At 37.5% G+C, this 15,280-nt stretch overlaps 1 protein-coding gene across 8 annotated transcripts in view; it reads right to left on the bottom strand.

The window, feature by feature from the left end:
• SUCLG2 (succinate-CoA ligase GDP-forming subunit beta) overlaps positions 1–15,280 on the bottom strand; it is a 296,723-nt gene that overhangs the window by 151,172 nt on the left and 130,271 nt on the right. For all 8 annotated transcript variants that reach the window (XM_086366912.1, XM_086366914.1, XM_086366915.1 and 5 more), the window contains 3 exons: positions 7,523–7,622; positions 6,751–6,841; positions 1,214–1,366 (listed from right to left, as the gene is read on the bottom strand). In XM_086366912.1, coding sequence (XP_086223038.1) covers positions 1,214–1,366; positions 6,751–6,841; positions 7,523–7,622 — 344 coding nt within the window. The remainder of the gene's footprint in view (positions 1–1,213; positions 1,367–6,750; positions 6,842–7,522; positions 7,623–15,280) is intronic.

Raw genomic sequence — 15,280 nt, 5'->3', positions numbered from 1 at the left:
AGAGTTTGTCTTATATAGGTTAAATATTACCTTGTGATTTAAATACTCTGTTGATGATGGTAATTTTTAATAATACCTAAGCTCTACAAAGGGCTATTCCCTCCACGATAGTGAGTGTTGTTTAGATATATTATTTCATGTACTCTCTTAACAAATGTAATGACTTGTTTTAAAAATGTTAGTTTCAAAAAAAAAAAAAAAAAAAAAGTAGGTGTTATTGGTAAGCCGGCAAGTATAGTCTCAATTTAACTTCCAAAATAGTTAACTTAAATATGCAACACTGGTGAAAATATTTTAAAACCAATCTTCAAAGTATTATTACCTTATAAATGAAGAGTTTCAAGAAATAAAATTCTCTCTTTTTAGAAGGAAAAAAAATCAGTTTCTAAAAGAAATAATAAAGGTTTTTACTAGAAATTTTTTGTATGATTTTTTTGACACTAAGAACTCGGAATTAAAAGCTAGGGTTATAGTTCCAAAGACCTTAGGATTTTCTTCTTATAGCTGAGGTAGGTTGAGAAGCACTTTGCATATATTATCTAATTTAATCTTCACAATTCTATAGGGAGGGAATATTCCCATTTTCATTTACTGATTCAAAAAACTGAGAAACTTATTGGCTAGTTAGGATTTGACCCCAGGTCTCTTTGACTAGAAACTAATCTTAACATCTTTAAAAAAAAAAAAGGACAACCCCAACAACAAGAACAAACAACACACACAAGATTTAAAGGATAAACAAACAGAATCTGGGCCTTAGAAAAATTCTACTTTGCACTGTGCTAAGTCGCTTTATTACCAGTACTGAAAGACATCAAGGCAGTTTCTAGTTCACATCTGATTTCTAGGAGACAATTTCTGGGTCATATTTATAAATGAGGTAGAGTTAACCAAAAGGAAATGGAAATTTCACATTCCTCTGCCATTGGTTAATTCTTGTGGCAAGTTGGATGGAAAGAAACTAGAGAGGAAGAAAAGGCTAGAAGGAGGAAAGAATGAAGGGAAAAGAAGGGCACAGAAAAGATCTTGAAAAGCACGTATTTTGATCTACCCAACCTTTTCTTACTGGACATCCAGTATGAAAAAGGACTCAATATCTTCATGCCTTAAATCCCAGAAACAGTACACCAGGCTCAGAAATCAGGCTCACATTCAGTCTTTAACAGCATGTACAGAAACAATAAACAGAACATAGTCAGGAATCTAAACATACCTTAAAAATAAGTTCTGGATTCGAAGCTGCCACCTCTTCAATGTCAACGCCCCCCTGAGGGCTGCCCACCAGCACAGGGCCATTGCAGGACCGGTCCATCAGAATGGCCAAGTAGGTTTCCCTGGAAATGTCCAGGGCTTCAGCAACCATCACCTACCACATTAGCAGGAAAGTCAATTAAGTCAGCATCGAGCTGATTTCCACTTGGAAATCTATACAAACTTGCTACACAAATCAAACAGCTTTATTTTCAGGCTCTTTAAACCCAGGGAGATTTGAGAGTTCTGCTCTCATGGTGCACAGTGCCCATTTTCACCTCCTTAATTGATCCTGTTAACTTTTCAAGTGACAGGTATTCAGTTTGCCTCAAGGAACCTTCCCACTTTAATCTTCCTTTTCTTCTTCAGAAACCCTGACACTTGAGAAAAACTCCAGGGAAGCAGATGTTGTTTTAATTTGAGGCATTAGCAGTACATATATATTACTACACTGATTCTTCTCAGATTGCACTGGTGGGAAACCAAGTTTGCTTGCCAAAGAAGGGTTCTTTTTATGGTGTGTCTGATGCTTCCTATGTTTGGATACTTCTGTCTCTTGGATCACTGTATTTTTATTTCAATTTATACTTTCTCTTAAATTACAAACATAATATTTGCTTGTTCGAAAATAAATGCTGACGATACTAAAAGTATATAGAGGGGACAGTGAAAGCAGTCCCCTCTTGCACATACATACCCCTTGGGCCCCAGCAGAACCTTTGTGATGATCAGAAAAAAAAACATCCCTTTCTCTATGAGGATGTAGTCACATTCCAGGGCCATGACTGGGCAGGAGGGAAACTGGACAGATGGGTTTCCTTCTCCACGCATGCTCCAGCCAGGTCCTTTTTACTCTGCACAACCTTAACAAAGGCACAAAGCAGCCCTGCCAGGAAAATCCACTACTAATTTTTACCTCTTCCCTATGCATTACCAACATGGAATCATCTTGCACATGGATAAATATTACGCATGCTTGAATGCTTTTCTTCCTTCTTGTTTGCTATCTTAATACTATAACTTAGATTGTACAAGGTCTTCTCTCTTCATTGTGACTACATAATACTTATATGTCAATATTTATTTGATCTTGTCCTGGCTGACAGACATTTATGTAGACTTGTGTTTCTAAAAATGCTACCTCAGTGATTCTTTCTGTATGTGTAGCTTTGCTCCATTGTTTTAGTATCCCCCTGGTCAAGGGATATAAAGATAAAATGGCTAGGTTTTACAATAGATTCTTCATATTTAAAATTTTGATAAGTACATCAAATTTCCTTGGAGAGAGATGCTAGACCAACTTACACTACCAACAAAAATAGTAAAAAATGTCTTGGATGCTTTTTAAAAGAAAATAAGAACATCTATAAAGAATCAGCACTAGAAGTAAAAATAATAAAATCACATACACTGCTTTTCCTAAAAAGGAATTCAGTAATATGTTTCACCAAAAATGATATTGATTAAATAATAATAGAGTTTAGCTCCCTAGAAGCCACAAAAGCACTAAGTTTTAAGTCACATGAAGTGGGATAAATATATGATGACCTAGAAAGCTATAATGTAATGAATACAATTAACTCCTCCTTTTCACACCTCTATAGAATTTATGACTGGTTAAAAATAGAGTACCTTAGAAGGGGCTTCATAGTGATTTTTCTATCATAAATGGTAGCTCATGAGTTTGTAAGAAATATTTCTTGGCACATGGTGTTAGGATTTTCATAGAGCAATTTTTATTTCAAGCTCACTTTCTAATACACAGCTATTCTAGTGAACCAGATTTAACAACTTTCAGTAGTTACTGTAACAAAAACACAGTGTTATAAGTTTTAGGATAAGTGTCATTCAAGTGTCCTATTCTTAATTTTCTCAAGTGTTGACAGATGTGCTCTGTATTCTATCAAATTTCTATTTGTAAAGACCAGCTGCTGTCTCAAACAGCTCTTCCTTGGTAGAAATAGCCCATCACTCTTTAAGAAAACATTCCCAAGAAAATGATGATTTTCAATAGATAATTCATGGACTTTTATATACAAACAAATTTTCTGACATTGAGATGCCTTTTATATGACCCAGGATGTTGAAATCCTTTAGGAATTGTGACAGAGAGAACTTAAATGGACTCTGTGAACTCTCATGTCATGAGAAGCTCAGTTACACACATTTCAACCATCTTTATCTGTGATGGATAGAAACCGTATCAACACAGCCTTTCCGTGGAGTCTTTCAGTATGGAGAATCTTTTTAATGTACTTTACTCTTGAACAATGAATCTGTTTTTCATGTTTCTTACTGTCTGTTCATTTGGTTTCATTTTTTATATATCATGCTATTCAGACTACAGTATGTGGATGAGAGCCGGTACACAAACTATTTGTAACAGAACAACAATTAGATAAGATTAACAGGGTACTCAGTTACTCTCTGCGGAACAGGAACCATTACTAATAGTGAGCCATGGAGCATGTGTGTAGTAGCACTGCCTCACGTCCCCTATTACTATCCCAAGGAAAACACTACAAACACAGATTTAGGAAAAAAAACCCCAACGTGAACAGATGTATGTAATGTGCTTAAATAGCTTCTTAAACAAACTAAGACCTAAAGTGTCTATCATCTGGGGACTTCTGATTGATGTCCAAGATTCTATAAATTACAAATGCATGGAGAAGGAAATGGCAACCCACTCCAATATTCTTGCCTGGGAAATCCCACAGACAGAGGAGCCTGTTGGGCTTAGTTCACGATGTCGCAAGAGCTGGACACAACTGAGAGACTAAACCTACACTGCTGGTCAGAATGTAAAATGGCACAGTAACTTTGGAAGACATTTTGATGGTTCCAGGAAAACTTAAGCATAGAATTACCGTTTAACCCAGGAACTTCACCCCCAAAGCTCTACTCAGGAAGAATGAAAACACAAATGAATGTTCACACAAAAATGCATACACAAAAGTTCATGCTTGCTCAAAAGTGGTAACAATACAATTAATTGTTCATCAACTGATGAATGAATAAACCAAATGTGTTATAGTCATACAAAGCTGTATTATTCAACCATAAAAATGTATGAAGTACTGATATATGCTACAACATGGATGAACCTTGAAAATATGCTAAGTGAAGGTAGCCAGACAAAAAGGCTTGAAACATTCCATTGATATGAAATATCCAGAATAGGCAAATCTATGAATATAGGAAATAGCTTCATAGTTTCCAAGGGGTGGAAAGACAATGGAGAATGACTTCCAATGGGTATGGGTTTCTTTTTCAGGGTGATGAAAGTGTTCTGGTATTGGATAGTGGTGATGGTTGCATAACCCAAGAATATACTAAAAACTGTTTAATTGCACATTTTAAATGAATGAATTCTATGGTATATGAATTATATCATATTAAAGAGAAAATCAATATAGACACACTGGATTAGTGTTTCCCCAGGCTGGAAGTAGGCATAGGAATTGTCTGCAAATGGATGGGAGATTTTGGGGTTGGTCGATGGAAACACTCAAAAATTTGATTGTGGTAATAGCTGTCAACTCCATAAATTTATTAAAACTACTGAAGTTGTACATTTTAAATGAGTTAATTTTATGGAATGCAAATTATACCTCAATAAAAATGTTTTTTAAAAAGTTAAAAAAAATGCAGGTTCCTTAAAGTATATATAATGTTACTATTTCAAGTATGTGGTAATACGTATTTTACATGGGAAAAGGACAGAAACCATATTTAACAATTATTTCTAGAAGGTGAGAATAGAAGAAAATTTTATTCTCTAATTTTTATATTTCTGTACTATTGGAATTTTTCTCATGTTAATAATTTTTGCAATCAGGGGAAAAAAATACTTAAAACTATACCACTCTGGTCATTTCTTGGCAATAATTCTATTTACAAGAATGCACTTATCCCCAGGATTTCAGGAACCTATCTATGAACTAATTTTATTCATATATATATATATATATATATATATATATATATATAGTGTGTGTGTGTGAATCTTCTTGTGTGTATTTTATATGCTTTTTAAAGGTATCACAAACTCTAATCTCAAACTCCATGTGTCCATAAAAAACAATAAATTCCTACAAACAAAACCACTAATAATATCCCCTATAAACAAATTCTGAACAAGTTATATAGGTAGAGGCTCATAACCAGTTTAAAGGGGAAAATAAAAGTATGATGCTGAGCTGAACAAAAATAATTCTTCAAAACCACTGTAAGATGTAAACAGTTCTTGTATCTAGCTGCAAGGCACTGGGAAAGGGAAATAACCAGAGCCAGTTTTGTCTGTGCACTTCCTCAACCTTCAGAAAGACTCTGTGTTCTTAGAGGGAAGGGGCTAATGACCCACCAGTATCCCCGTCTCCCTCCAGCTCAGTGTCTTTTTCAGGACCAAGGCAGTGTGCTTGGTAAGCTAAGTATGCTAAGAAGACCAAGCTGGTGATTTCTGGGGGCCATCATATCAAAAATTTTCCAGACAACTCCCTCTGAAGTGTAAAAACGGAATACACTGCCTCAGCTGCCTGAAGAATGAGACTCTGGAAGAGATTATCATGTGATAATCCATATGTGATTCTGTGTCTGTGGAGCAGACAGTTGCCTCCCCAAAATGCTGGGCCCTAATCTGCTGTTACAATGTCATGATGGGGCCTTCTAGTCATCTGTAGCTCCCAGGCCTAGAGTGAGTGACCTGTGCAGTCATCCAGGCCTGCATGCCAGAGGGTCCTATTCTTGGTCTCTGATTTGATGTTCTGCTGCAGCCAACTTGAAATATGAACAAGAATCTCACATTTTCATTTTGCACTGGATCCTGCAAATCAGGCAGTCAGTTCTGGTGCCTCGATACATAATGAGGAGTTCAACAAAGCTAAACAGACTAACAGGAGGGCAAGTTAGGCTCTGTCTCAGATCTACCAGTCACAGTTTCATGGCTGAGGTGGGCCACTTTGCTTTAGACTTTATTTTCTGTGTGTGTGTACAAGTATGTGCCCTGTACACACTTGGGTGTCCCAAAAGATCCCACTAATATGACATACTCCCAGTAATAACAGTGAGTCAAAATGGTAATAACCTCAAAATAAGTTATAGGGGAACACAGAAAAACCACCAAAATAAGCACAGGAATTCTGATACACTGGATGAGGGTGGGGCTGTGAGGAAGCAAAGAATGTCCCTCACTGATTCTAGGAACTGTCATGTTAAGTTCTTTTTGACTTTAAACAAAATGTGTCTGTGTTCTAAAAGAAAAAATTATTATTTCAATCATTACCCACTGTTACCAAATCCTGATGATAAGAAACAGCTACTAATTTAGAATCCTTTTTTTCTCTCTCCTCAAAGTCATACTACACCAAAAACTATGTGAGGTTAAAAAAAAAATGACACAGACAAAGTGTACTGCTTCATTAGATTCTGTCAAAACTGAAGTATGATTTTTTTTTTTTTAACACATACACAGAAGATGGACAAAAGCATTCACATTACCTTTTTAACTTTCACACCTTCTTTTGGAGTTTGTTTTGTTGCTAGATTATATCCAATCATCTGTTTAGCCAGCTGTCCCACAACTTTAGGGCTAAGAGAGAGGAGAAAAAAAGAGAGAGAAGAAAGAAAAGAAAGTCAGTGTTTATACTGAAAACAATTTTAAGACACAGTCCATACTATACCCCCACATCCACCCTGCCTTGGGCCCAACTTCCACCTTCACAGAATGCATGGTACTTTCTGTTTACATACCAGGTGCTTAGCAGTGTAGCAGACGCTCCCTGGTTGCAAAGTACATATCAATGAATGAGTGGAAGTAGAAGGAAGGAAGAGGAGGGGAGGGAAATGAGAACAAGTTTGCTTGTTTGTTCTCCCCTCCTCCCAAATAAGTTACAGTCATAGTAGAGAGACAATGCTGAAATGCACAGGTAAGATAGTGGGCAACTTGGGAAGTAATGCCCAAAGATGGGGATAAAGGGAAGGGGAAGGATCAAAGTAAACCACTGAAAGGTATGTGACAGGAGAGGAGAGGAAAGTGTTTTCACTGACTGTCTAGAACAGAAGGGGTGTCAAGTTTTCACCAATTAGTGAACAAAAATCCTTTTACAGGAAAAGGAAAACTGGGACACTGCAGAGCTCTCTACCTGTTGTCTACGTCATTTATTTGTGACCTTCTGCTCCTACTCCCTTTCTCAGTGCTCCTTTCCATCATGAGCAGCATCTTCCATAACTGCTTTGTCCAAAGATAAGGAATTAAAACCTCCACGCTTACTCTTTTGTTAAATGAACGCCTCCTTTCAAACCGCTACTGAAGACACCTTTTCCTCTTCCGCCAGCTAAGATCTGGGCTTTTAAAACAATTTCTTTTGCATCTGCCAAAGAAAATCCAGAGTTAGTAGCTGATTTAAAATTCTTTTTTTTTTAGCAACCAGCAAGTGGTAATGACATAACTTCCAAAAGTGACTGGCAAATGCTCTCTCAAAACAACTTGGAAAATGAAGGCAATGAAGAACTTCAAAAAACATCGATACACCTAAATACAGAGTCTGTTTACTGAGGACATTCAAATATTTCCTGCCAGTTCAAATATTTCCTGCCAGTTTAATCTAATTCTCAACTATCCCAAGGGAGAACAAGGCATGTGTTCCCTTGTTCTTCTAAGTGTCAGAAGATGCTAAATAAATCCAGGCTGGAAGTATTAATTCTACTGTGTAATGACACTCCCATGTGACAGAGACACCAATCTGCCAGTCAGAGGAGCTAACTACCTGTCAGCCATCTGAGATGTCAAAGGGAAGACTGGTTTACTTGGAGGAAAGTTTTAAAAAAAAGTTGGAAACGGAGGATTTAATAGCTGTTTTCTTAGAAACCAACAGTTTTCTGACCAGTTGTTCTATTTATCAGTAAGGTTGGGTAAGGGAGGAAGAAATGGATTAAAACTAAAAGAAAGCAGTATTTTATCAGTGTTGGCAGGGTAACAGAATATCCCGGAGCAAAGTGGCTGTGGACTCTCTCTTTGTCAAAACACTCAAGGAAAGAGTGAATGGTCCACTCCTGACATTTGAGACCAGTCATAAACTCAAACATGTTTATGGGCCTGGTGGGAAAACTGGGTGTGTGAGGAAGCCCAGTGATAGAGAAAGGACCATCAGCCAACAGGAATACTCCCCTATCCAATCAACAAAATGAAAAAAAAAAAAAAGGGCAACCCACAAATTAAATGTGTTTAATAAACCAAATAGTACACACCCTCCAGCCACAATTATCATTCCCTGTATATGACTCAGTTTTATCTAAAATTAGAGACTGAAATCAGACAATCTCCGATATGGCTCTAACAGTTTTCTGGTTTGGCACAACAGGTTTAAAATTGCAGACCCAGGTTTTAATCAAGGCTTCATCCTTTGCCCAGTTGTGTGACAACGGGAAAGTTACTTAATGTCTTTAAGACTCTGTTTACTCAATTATGAAACAACACTCAGCGTTGTTTCAAGAATTAAATTAGAAAATATATGTGGAACACGGGTATACCTGTGGCAGATTCATTTTGATATTTGGCAAAACTAATACAATATTGTAAAGTTTAAAAATAAAATTAAATTAAAAAAAATAAAAAATAAACCACATCAAAAAAAATATATGTGACTATATCATCATGATCAATTAATTCATTTTACTATCTTTATATATCGTGAAGAACCAAAATGATTATTTTCATTCAAGCAGAAATGGTAAAAAGTAATGGAATCTGCCACCATTCATGCAAGGTCTGTAAATGTTGGCTATTTTAATCAGTACTACCATTGTTACTACTACTCATAGGCAAGCAGGCAAAGGTTCAAAGAGAAGGAGCCATAGGTATTTTCAAGAAGGAAATGGGAGAGCTATGAAATGATTTGACACTATGAAGGCACTGGGTAAAACAGTCACTCTAGCTGATGTAATCAGATCGTTAAGGTTCATAATCTTATTGGCTGATCTCCATTTTTTTGCTCACATTCAAAAAATCAAGGTTCACGTTCTCTCAGAAGCAAACACAGCTCCTTCTTTGCTGCCTTCTATAACCACTGACAATAGTTTCTGCCCTGAATATGAACCATCACAACATCAGTCAAACAATGTCTTAGAATAAACTGGTTCCCATCAAATTGAGTAGAAGCCAAGTTATTGTTACTGCTCATTATCAAATCCTTACTAGGAATGAAACCAAGTAAAACGAATTTATTTTGCATTTAGGCTACTGCATGTAGGAGCAGTGGTAAGATAAGAACTTTGGTGTAAAACAGACTTAGTTAAAATCTCCAACTCTACCTATTCCTTTACTGAGAAGAGAATGAGATTCAGAAAGGTAAAAGTAACATATCCAACTATAAAATAGTCATAACAATTTACAGTGTTAGAATGATGTGAAAATAAATGAAGAAAGTAGGTAAAGCACTCATCTCAAAGTCTGGCACATTTAAAACAAAGAGTCAAAATATTATAGCTATTATAGTATCATAATTATTTTCAGCAATTCAGCAAAAGCGGAATTCAGAAGGAAATTTCCCATTTCCCTTTGAAGATATTAAGTGGAAAAAAACACTTCTGCTGTTTACTCAATTTTTAACTGCGTTTTCTTCAAATTCTTTAAAAATAGCCAGCATTCCATTGCCACTATCATTTTTTATAACCTCATGAATCTGAAAAAAGAGATGCTTTCCTCTCCAAGCTTTCCAGCAACAAAACTTCAAAGCCATGCAGACTACCTAAATGGGCAATGTTAACTGACATTACATGGGCTTGATTAGTTAAGTTTTAGGCACTAACCATCAGGACAGAGAAACAGTTGTAAGCTCAATAAAAGTGTTGTCAATTGTTCATATCATTATTGATCACTTATCAAAGGACTTCATGCCACCTAGCTGGTAGACCAAGCAATCACTTTGGAGACTGTGAAGACACATACTGGGGCATGGAGAAAGAAGGAAAGAAAAAGACTGTCAAATCTAGGTATATCTTCTGCAATTTATATCGCAGGCTAAAAATAAGTTCATTACAATCACCTCTTCTGGTTAGTTCTCAAATGCTACTAAAGCAGTATGCTGCTAAGTCACTTCAGTTGTGTCCAACTCTGTGTGACCCCATAGACAGCAGCCCACTAGGCTCCTCTGTCCCTGGGATTCTCCAGGCAAGAATACTGGAGTGGGTTGCCATTTCCTTCTCCAAAAGCAGTATAGTATGTCACTGTTGCTGCTGCTGCTGCTAAGTCGCTTCAGTCGTGTCCGACTCTGTGCGACCCCAGAGACGGCAGCCCACCAGGCTCCTCCGTCCATGGGATTTTCCAGGCAAGAGTACTGGAGTGGGGTGCCATTGCCTTCTCCGAGTATGTCACTAACTGAAGTAAAATAAGTTTGTCTTGTCTTGCGGGAAACTCACATAAAGTAATTTAATTCATGTGATTATTTACTCAAACTGTTGAAAATTAAGATACTAGATTCTACCGAACAGTAACTGGCTTTTTCATTTAGTATTTACCAAGTGGTTTCATACTTAATGTCACTGTTTCCATTTTATTTAAAAATCTAACTTCTCCAAAAACTCATACAAATTTCCTTTTTTTTTTAACATTACCTCACTGTTTCCAAAGAGAATTACCAAAGAATATTCCAGGGACTTTCCTGGTGGTCCAGTGGTTAAGAATCCACTTGCAAATGCAGGGCACATGGGTTTGATTCCACATGCCACAGAGCAACTAAGCCCATGTAGCACAACTACTGAAGCCCACAAGCTACAAAGAAAGAGTAGTCCCTACTCACTGCAACTCGAGACCGCCTGCATGTAGCAACAAAGACCCAGCACAACCAGAAATAAACAAATAAATAAATGATATCTCAATGAGGAAATCCAATTTTTGCATGAATACACAAGATGATCTAACTGTATTATAGGATATAAAGCTAAAAAGAGACAGAGGTGGGTAAAACTCTCCTCCAATAGATTTTGTCCAGATATGGATTGCATCTATACATTAATAACCATATTACTGGTAAAACTGAAGTCTGCTGCTGCTGCTAAGTCGATTCAGTCGTGTCGGACTCTGTGTGACCCCACAGACGGCAGCCCACTAGGATTCCCATCCCTGGGATTCTCCAGGCAAGAACACTGGAGTGGGTTGCCATTTCCTTCTCCAATGCATGAAAGTGAAAAGTGAAAGTGAAGTCGCTCAGCCGTGTCTGACTCTAGCGACCCCATGGACTGCAGCCTACCAGGCTCCTTAGTCCACGGGATTTTCTAGGCAAAAGTACTGGAGTGGGGTGCCATTTAACTCCGAATTCCCGACTCTTAAATGATACTCTTACATAAAGTAGCCTAAATATGCAATACATCTACTTTATTCTGTTTCTTTCCTGGTGAGTTTCTAATAATGAACAGTGCTTAGGGCAAGGTTTCTACTGGGTTTGATGGAAACTGGTTTACTATAATTCATATATATATATATATATATATATGTATTTTAGGAGAACTATAAGAGACATATTTGATAAACTTAACCTGTATGCAGGTCAGGAAGCAACAGTTAGAACTGGACATGGAACAACAGACTGGTTCCAAATAGGAAAAGGAGTACATCAAGGCTATATATTGTAACCCTGATTATTTAACTTCTATGCAGAGTACATAATGAGAAACACTGGGCTAGAGGAAGCACAGGCTGGAATCCAGATTGCCGGGAGAAATATCAATAACCTCAGATATGCAGATGACATCATCGTTATGGCAGAAAGTGAAGAACTAAAGAGCCTCTTGATGAAAGTGAAAGAGGAGAGTGAAAAAGTTGGCTTAAAGCTCAACATTCAGAAAACTAAGATCCAGTCCCATCACTTCATGGCAGATGGATGGGGAAACAGTGGAAACAGTGGCTGACTTTATTTTTTGGGGCTCCAAAATCACTGCAGATGCTGACTGCTGCCATGAAACTAAAAGACGCTTACTCCTTGGAAGGGAAGTTATGATCAGCCTAGACAGCATATTAAAAAGCAGAGACATTACTTTGCCAACAAAGGTCCATCTAGTCAAGGTTGTGGTTTTTCCAGTGGTTATATATGGATGAGAGAGTTGGACTGTAAAGAAAGCTGAGCGCCGAAGAATTGATGCTTTTGAACTGTGATGTTGGAGAAGACTCTTGAGAGTCCCTTGGACTGCAAGAAGATCCAACCAGTCCATCCTAAAGGAAATCAGTCCTGAATATTCATTGGAAGGGCTGATGTTGAAGCTGAAATGCCAATATTTTGGCCATGTGATGCGAAGAGCTGACTCATTAGAAAAGACCCTGACACTGACAAAGATTGAGGGCAGGAGGTGAAGGAGGCAACGAAGGATGAGATATTTGGATGGCATCATCAACTCCATGGACATGAGTCTGAGCAAACTTCAGGAGATAGTGAAGGACAGAGAAGCCTGGCATGCTGCAGTCCATGGGGTCACAAAGAGTGGGACACTATTGAGTGACTGAACAGCAACAACAAAGCCTAAATAGAATAAATAAGAAACATTTTAATTAGAAAAGCTTTGTAGAACTAGTTCACTTTGTTTTTCAGGGATGGGATTCTGAAAATATATTAATGCAAAATAATGTTTACAAAATATACTTCAGAACCAGAACACAAATGGGCCACAGCAAACGTCTGAAATGTTAGCCAAGAATATCAGTTCAGTTCAGTTCAGTCGCTCAGTCGTTTCCGACTCTTAGCAACCCCATGAATCGCAGCACGCCAGGCCTCCCTGTTCCTCACCATCTCCCAGAGTTCACTCAAACTCACGTCCATCGAGTCAGTGATGCCATCCAGCCATCTCATCCTCTGTTGTCCCCTTTTCCTCCTGCCCCCAATCCCTCCCAGCATCAGAGTCTTTTCCAATGAGTCAACTCTTCACATGAGGTGGCCAAAGTACTGGAGTTTCAGCTTCAGCATCATTCCTTCCAAAGAACACCCAGGGCTGATCTCCTTTAGAATGGACTGGTTGGATCTCCTTGCGGTCCAAGGGACTCTCAAGAGTCTTCTCCAACACCACAGTTCAAAAGCATCAATTCTTCGGCGCTCAGTTTTCTTCACAGTCCAACTCTCACATCCATACATGACCACAGGAAAAACCATAGCCTTGACTAGATGGACCTTTGTTGGCAAAGTAATGTCTCTGCTTTTCAATACGCTATCTAGGTTGGTCATAACTTTTCTTCCAAAGAATATCAGTAAGAGTACGCTATTTTCAGCTGTCCTTATTTAAACAGTTTGGTATTGAACCAAATATCTGTATTACTGAACTGGTTTTATTCAGCATTGTTCTTTCAAAATATAATACTTTCTAAACACAAAATGTATTATTCTACATGCCAATACTACAGCGAGATGACTACCGCCATGATCATCTATTTTGAGTCAATAACACTGGAGCTTTGGGGGGAACTATGATTTCCATGATTCACTGACAAGCAATATTGGAATATTTAGTTTTCAGCACACCTGCATTGTGTAATTTGAGCCTAGTGATCACCTTTCACGAGGTCTGATAGAATTCTTAACAGAAGAAAGTAAATGTATTTCAGATTTACAAATGGAAGGCGTGGAGAAAGGGGAGAGGGAGGCAAGAGAAGAGCTGAAAAATACTATGAAAAGATGAATCTTAATAAAGAACATACAATTATAGGGTGATAATGGAGACTCAAGTGGAATTTCCCAAAAGAAATGACCTAACATCCCAGTTTTCGTTACAACTCCAGAACCTGAACCTGAAGATGGTGAATTACCCATCTTCAATCATTACTGTAATATCTCCTACAGACTGACTTACCTATTTCCTTTGATTGTGACTAGGTCACTCGCTGTGAAGAACACTGATTCTGAGACAGAACAACTATTTCAACTTTCAATAACTCTGACAAGGGCTCACAAACACTGGGATAGAGAATTTTAAACATATGAGATGTCGGAGTAAGTCATTTCACCATTGGTCACATACCTAGACTGAAACAGAATTGGAGATACTTGACTCTGTATCAGTATGCTACTTAGCTTAAGTTACATCAAAGACTTAAATTACATGTACTTACAGCAGTGATTTACAAATAGAAGCAAAAGATGAAAATAAGACTCTCCAGTACAGGGATTTTATGATACAAACAGGAAGTTTTCCAGGGGGAGATTATTTTACATTAAAACATTCTTCACTGATAAGGCTTTTTTATGTAAGTTCTAAATCTTAATTTCCCATTGAATATGATAGTCAATTAACTTCACATTATCTAAAATAATTCCTTCATTTGGACACTGTGGAGGCATGATAATGCTCACTTGAACAGTTTATTGATTATAAAGGAGATGATAATATTATCTTAACACAAAACAGTTTTACTTTCAAGGGAATCATTTTAATTTGAATTCCTATAAAACTGGGCTTCCCAGGTGGCACAGTGGTAAAAGAATCCGACTGGAGATGCAAGAGACACAGGTATGATCCCCAAGTCTGGAAGATCTCCTGGAGGGGAAAACAGCTACCCACTCCTGTATTCTTGCTTGGAGAAGTCCATGGAGCGAGGAGCCTGGCGGGCTACAGTCCATGGAGTTGCAAAGATCCAGAAACAACTGAGCACACACACACACACACACATATACACACACGAACAATCCCTAAATTAGTTTGATAAATCATTGTTTTTTTTTTCAAACTGCCATACTCTTAAAAATACTGTATATATAATACTACATTATAGGCTTCATTAAAATCTATCATGATAAATTAGCCTATTCTTCTGACCTTGTCACTGGTGCTATTGTTTTCACAACCATTAATACATACTCCATTTGTGATAAAAATTTCAAAGGTAGATAAAAATTACCTCCAGAAAGGCTCTATTCAGTTGTTATCTTACCTTTTCTATCCCTTAACACTTATAAACCAATCTTTCATTTTGCCTACTAGATTAAAAGATATGTTTCTAAAAGAAAGGTTAAGGATAGAACTTCCTGTCACTGATGGCAAAATTAACATGACC

Source organism: Bos grunniens, chromosome 22 (assembly GCF_055505025.1).
Source record: "Bos grunniens cultivar Pamir isolate PY7600 chromosome 22, Bosgru_T2T1.0, whole genome shotgun sequence".
In the NCBI taxonomy this organism is placed as follows: Eukaryota; Metazoa; Chordata; class Mammalia; order Artiodactyla; family Bovidae; genus Bos; species Bos grunniens.
Note: the sequence above shows the minus strand (reverse complement) of the source record. Positions and strands in the feature narration are given on the sequence as shown.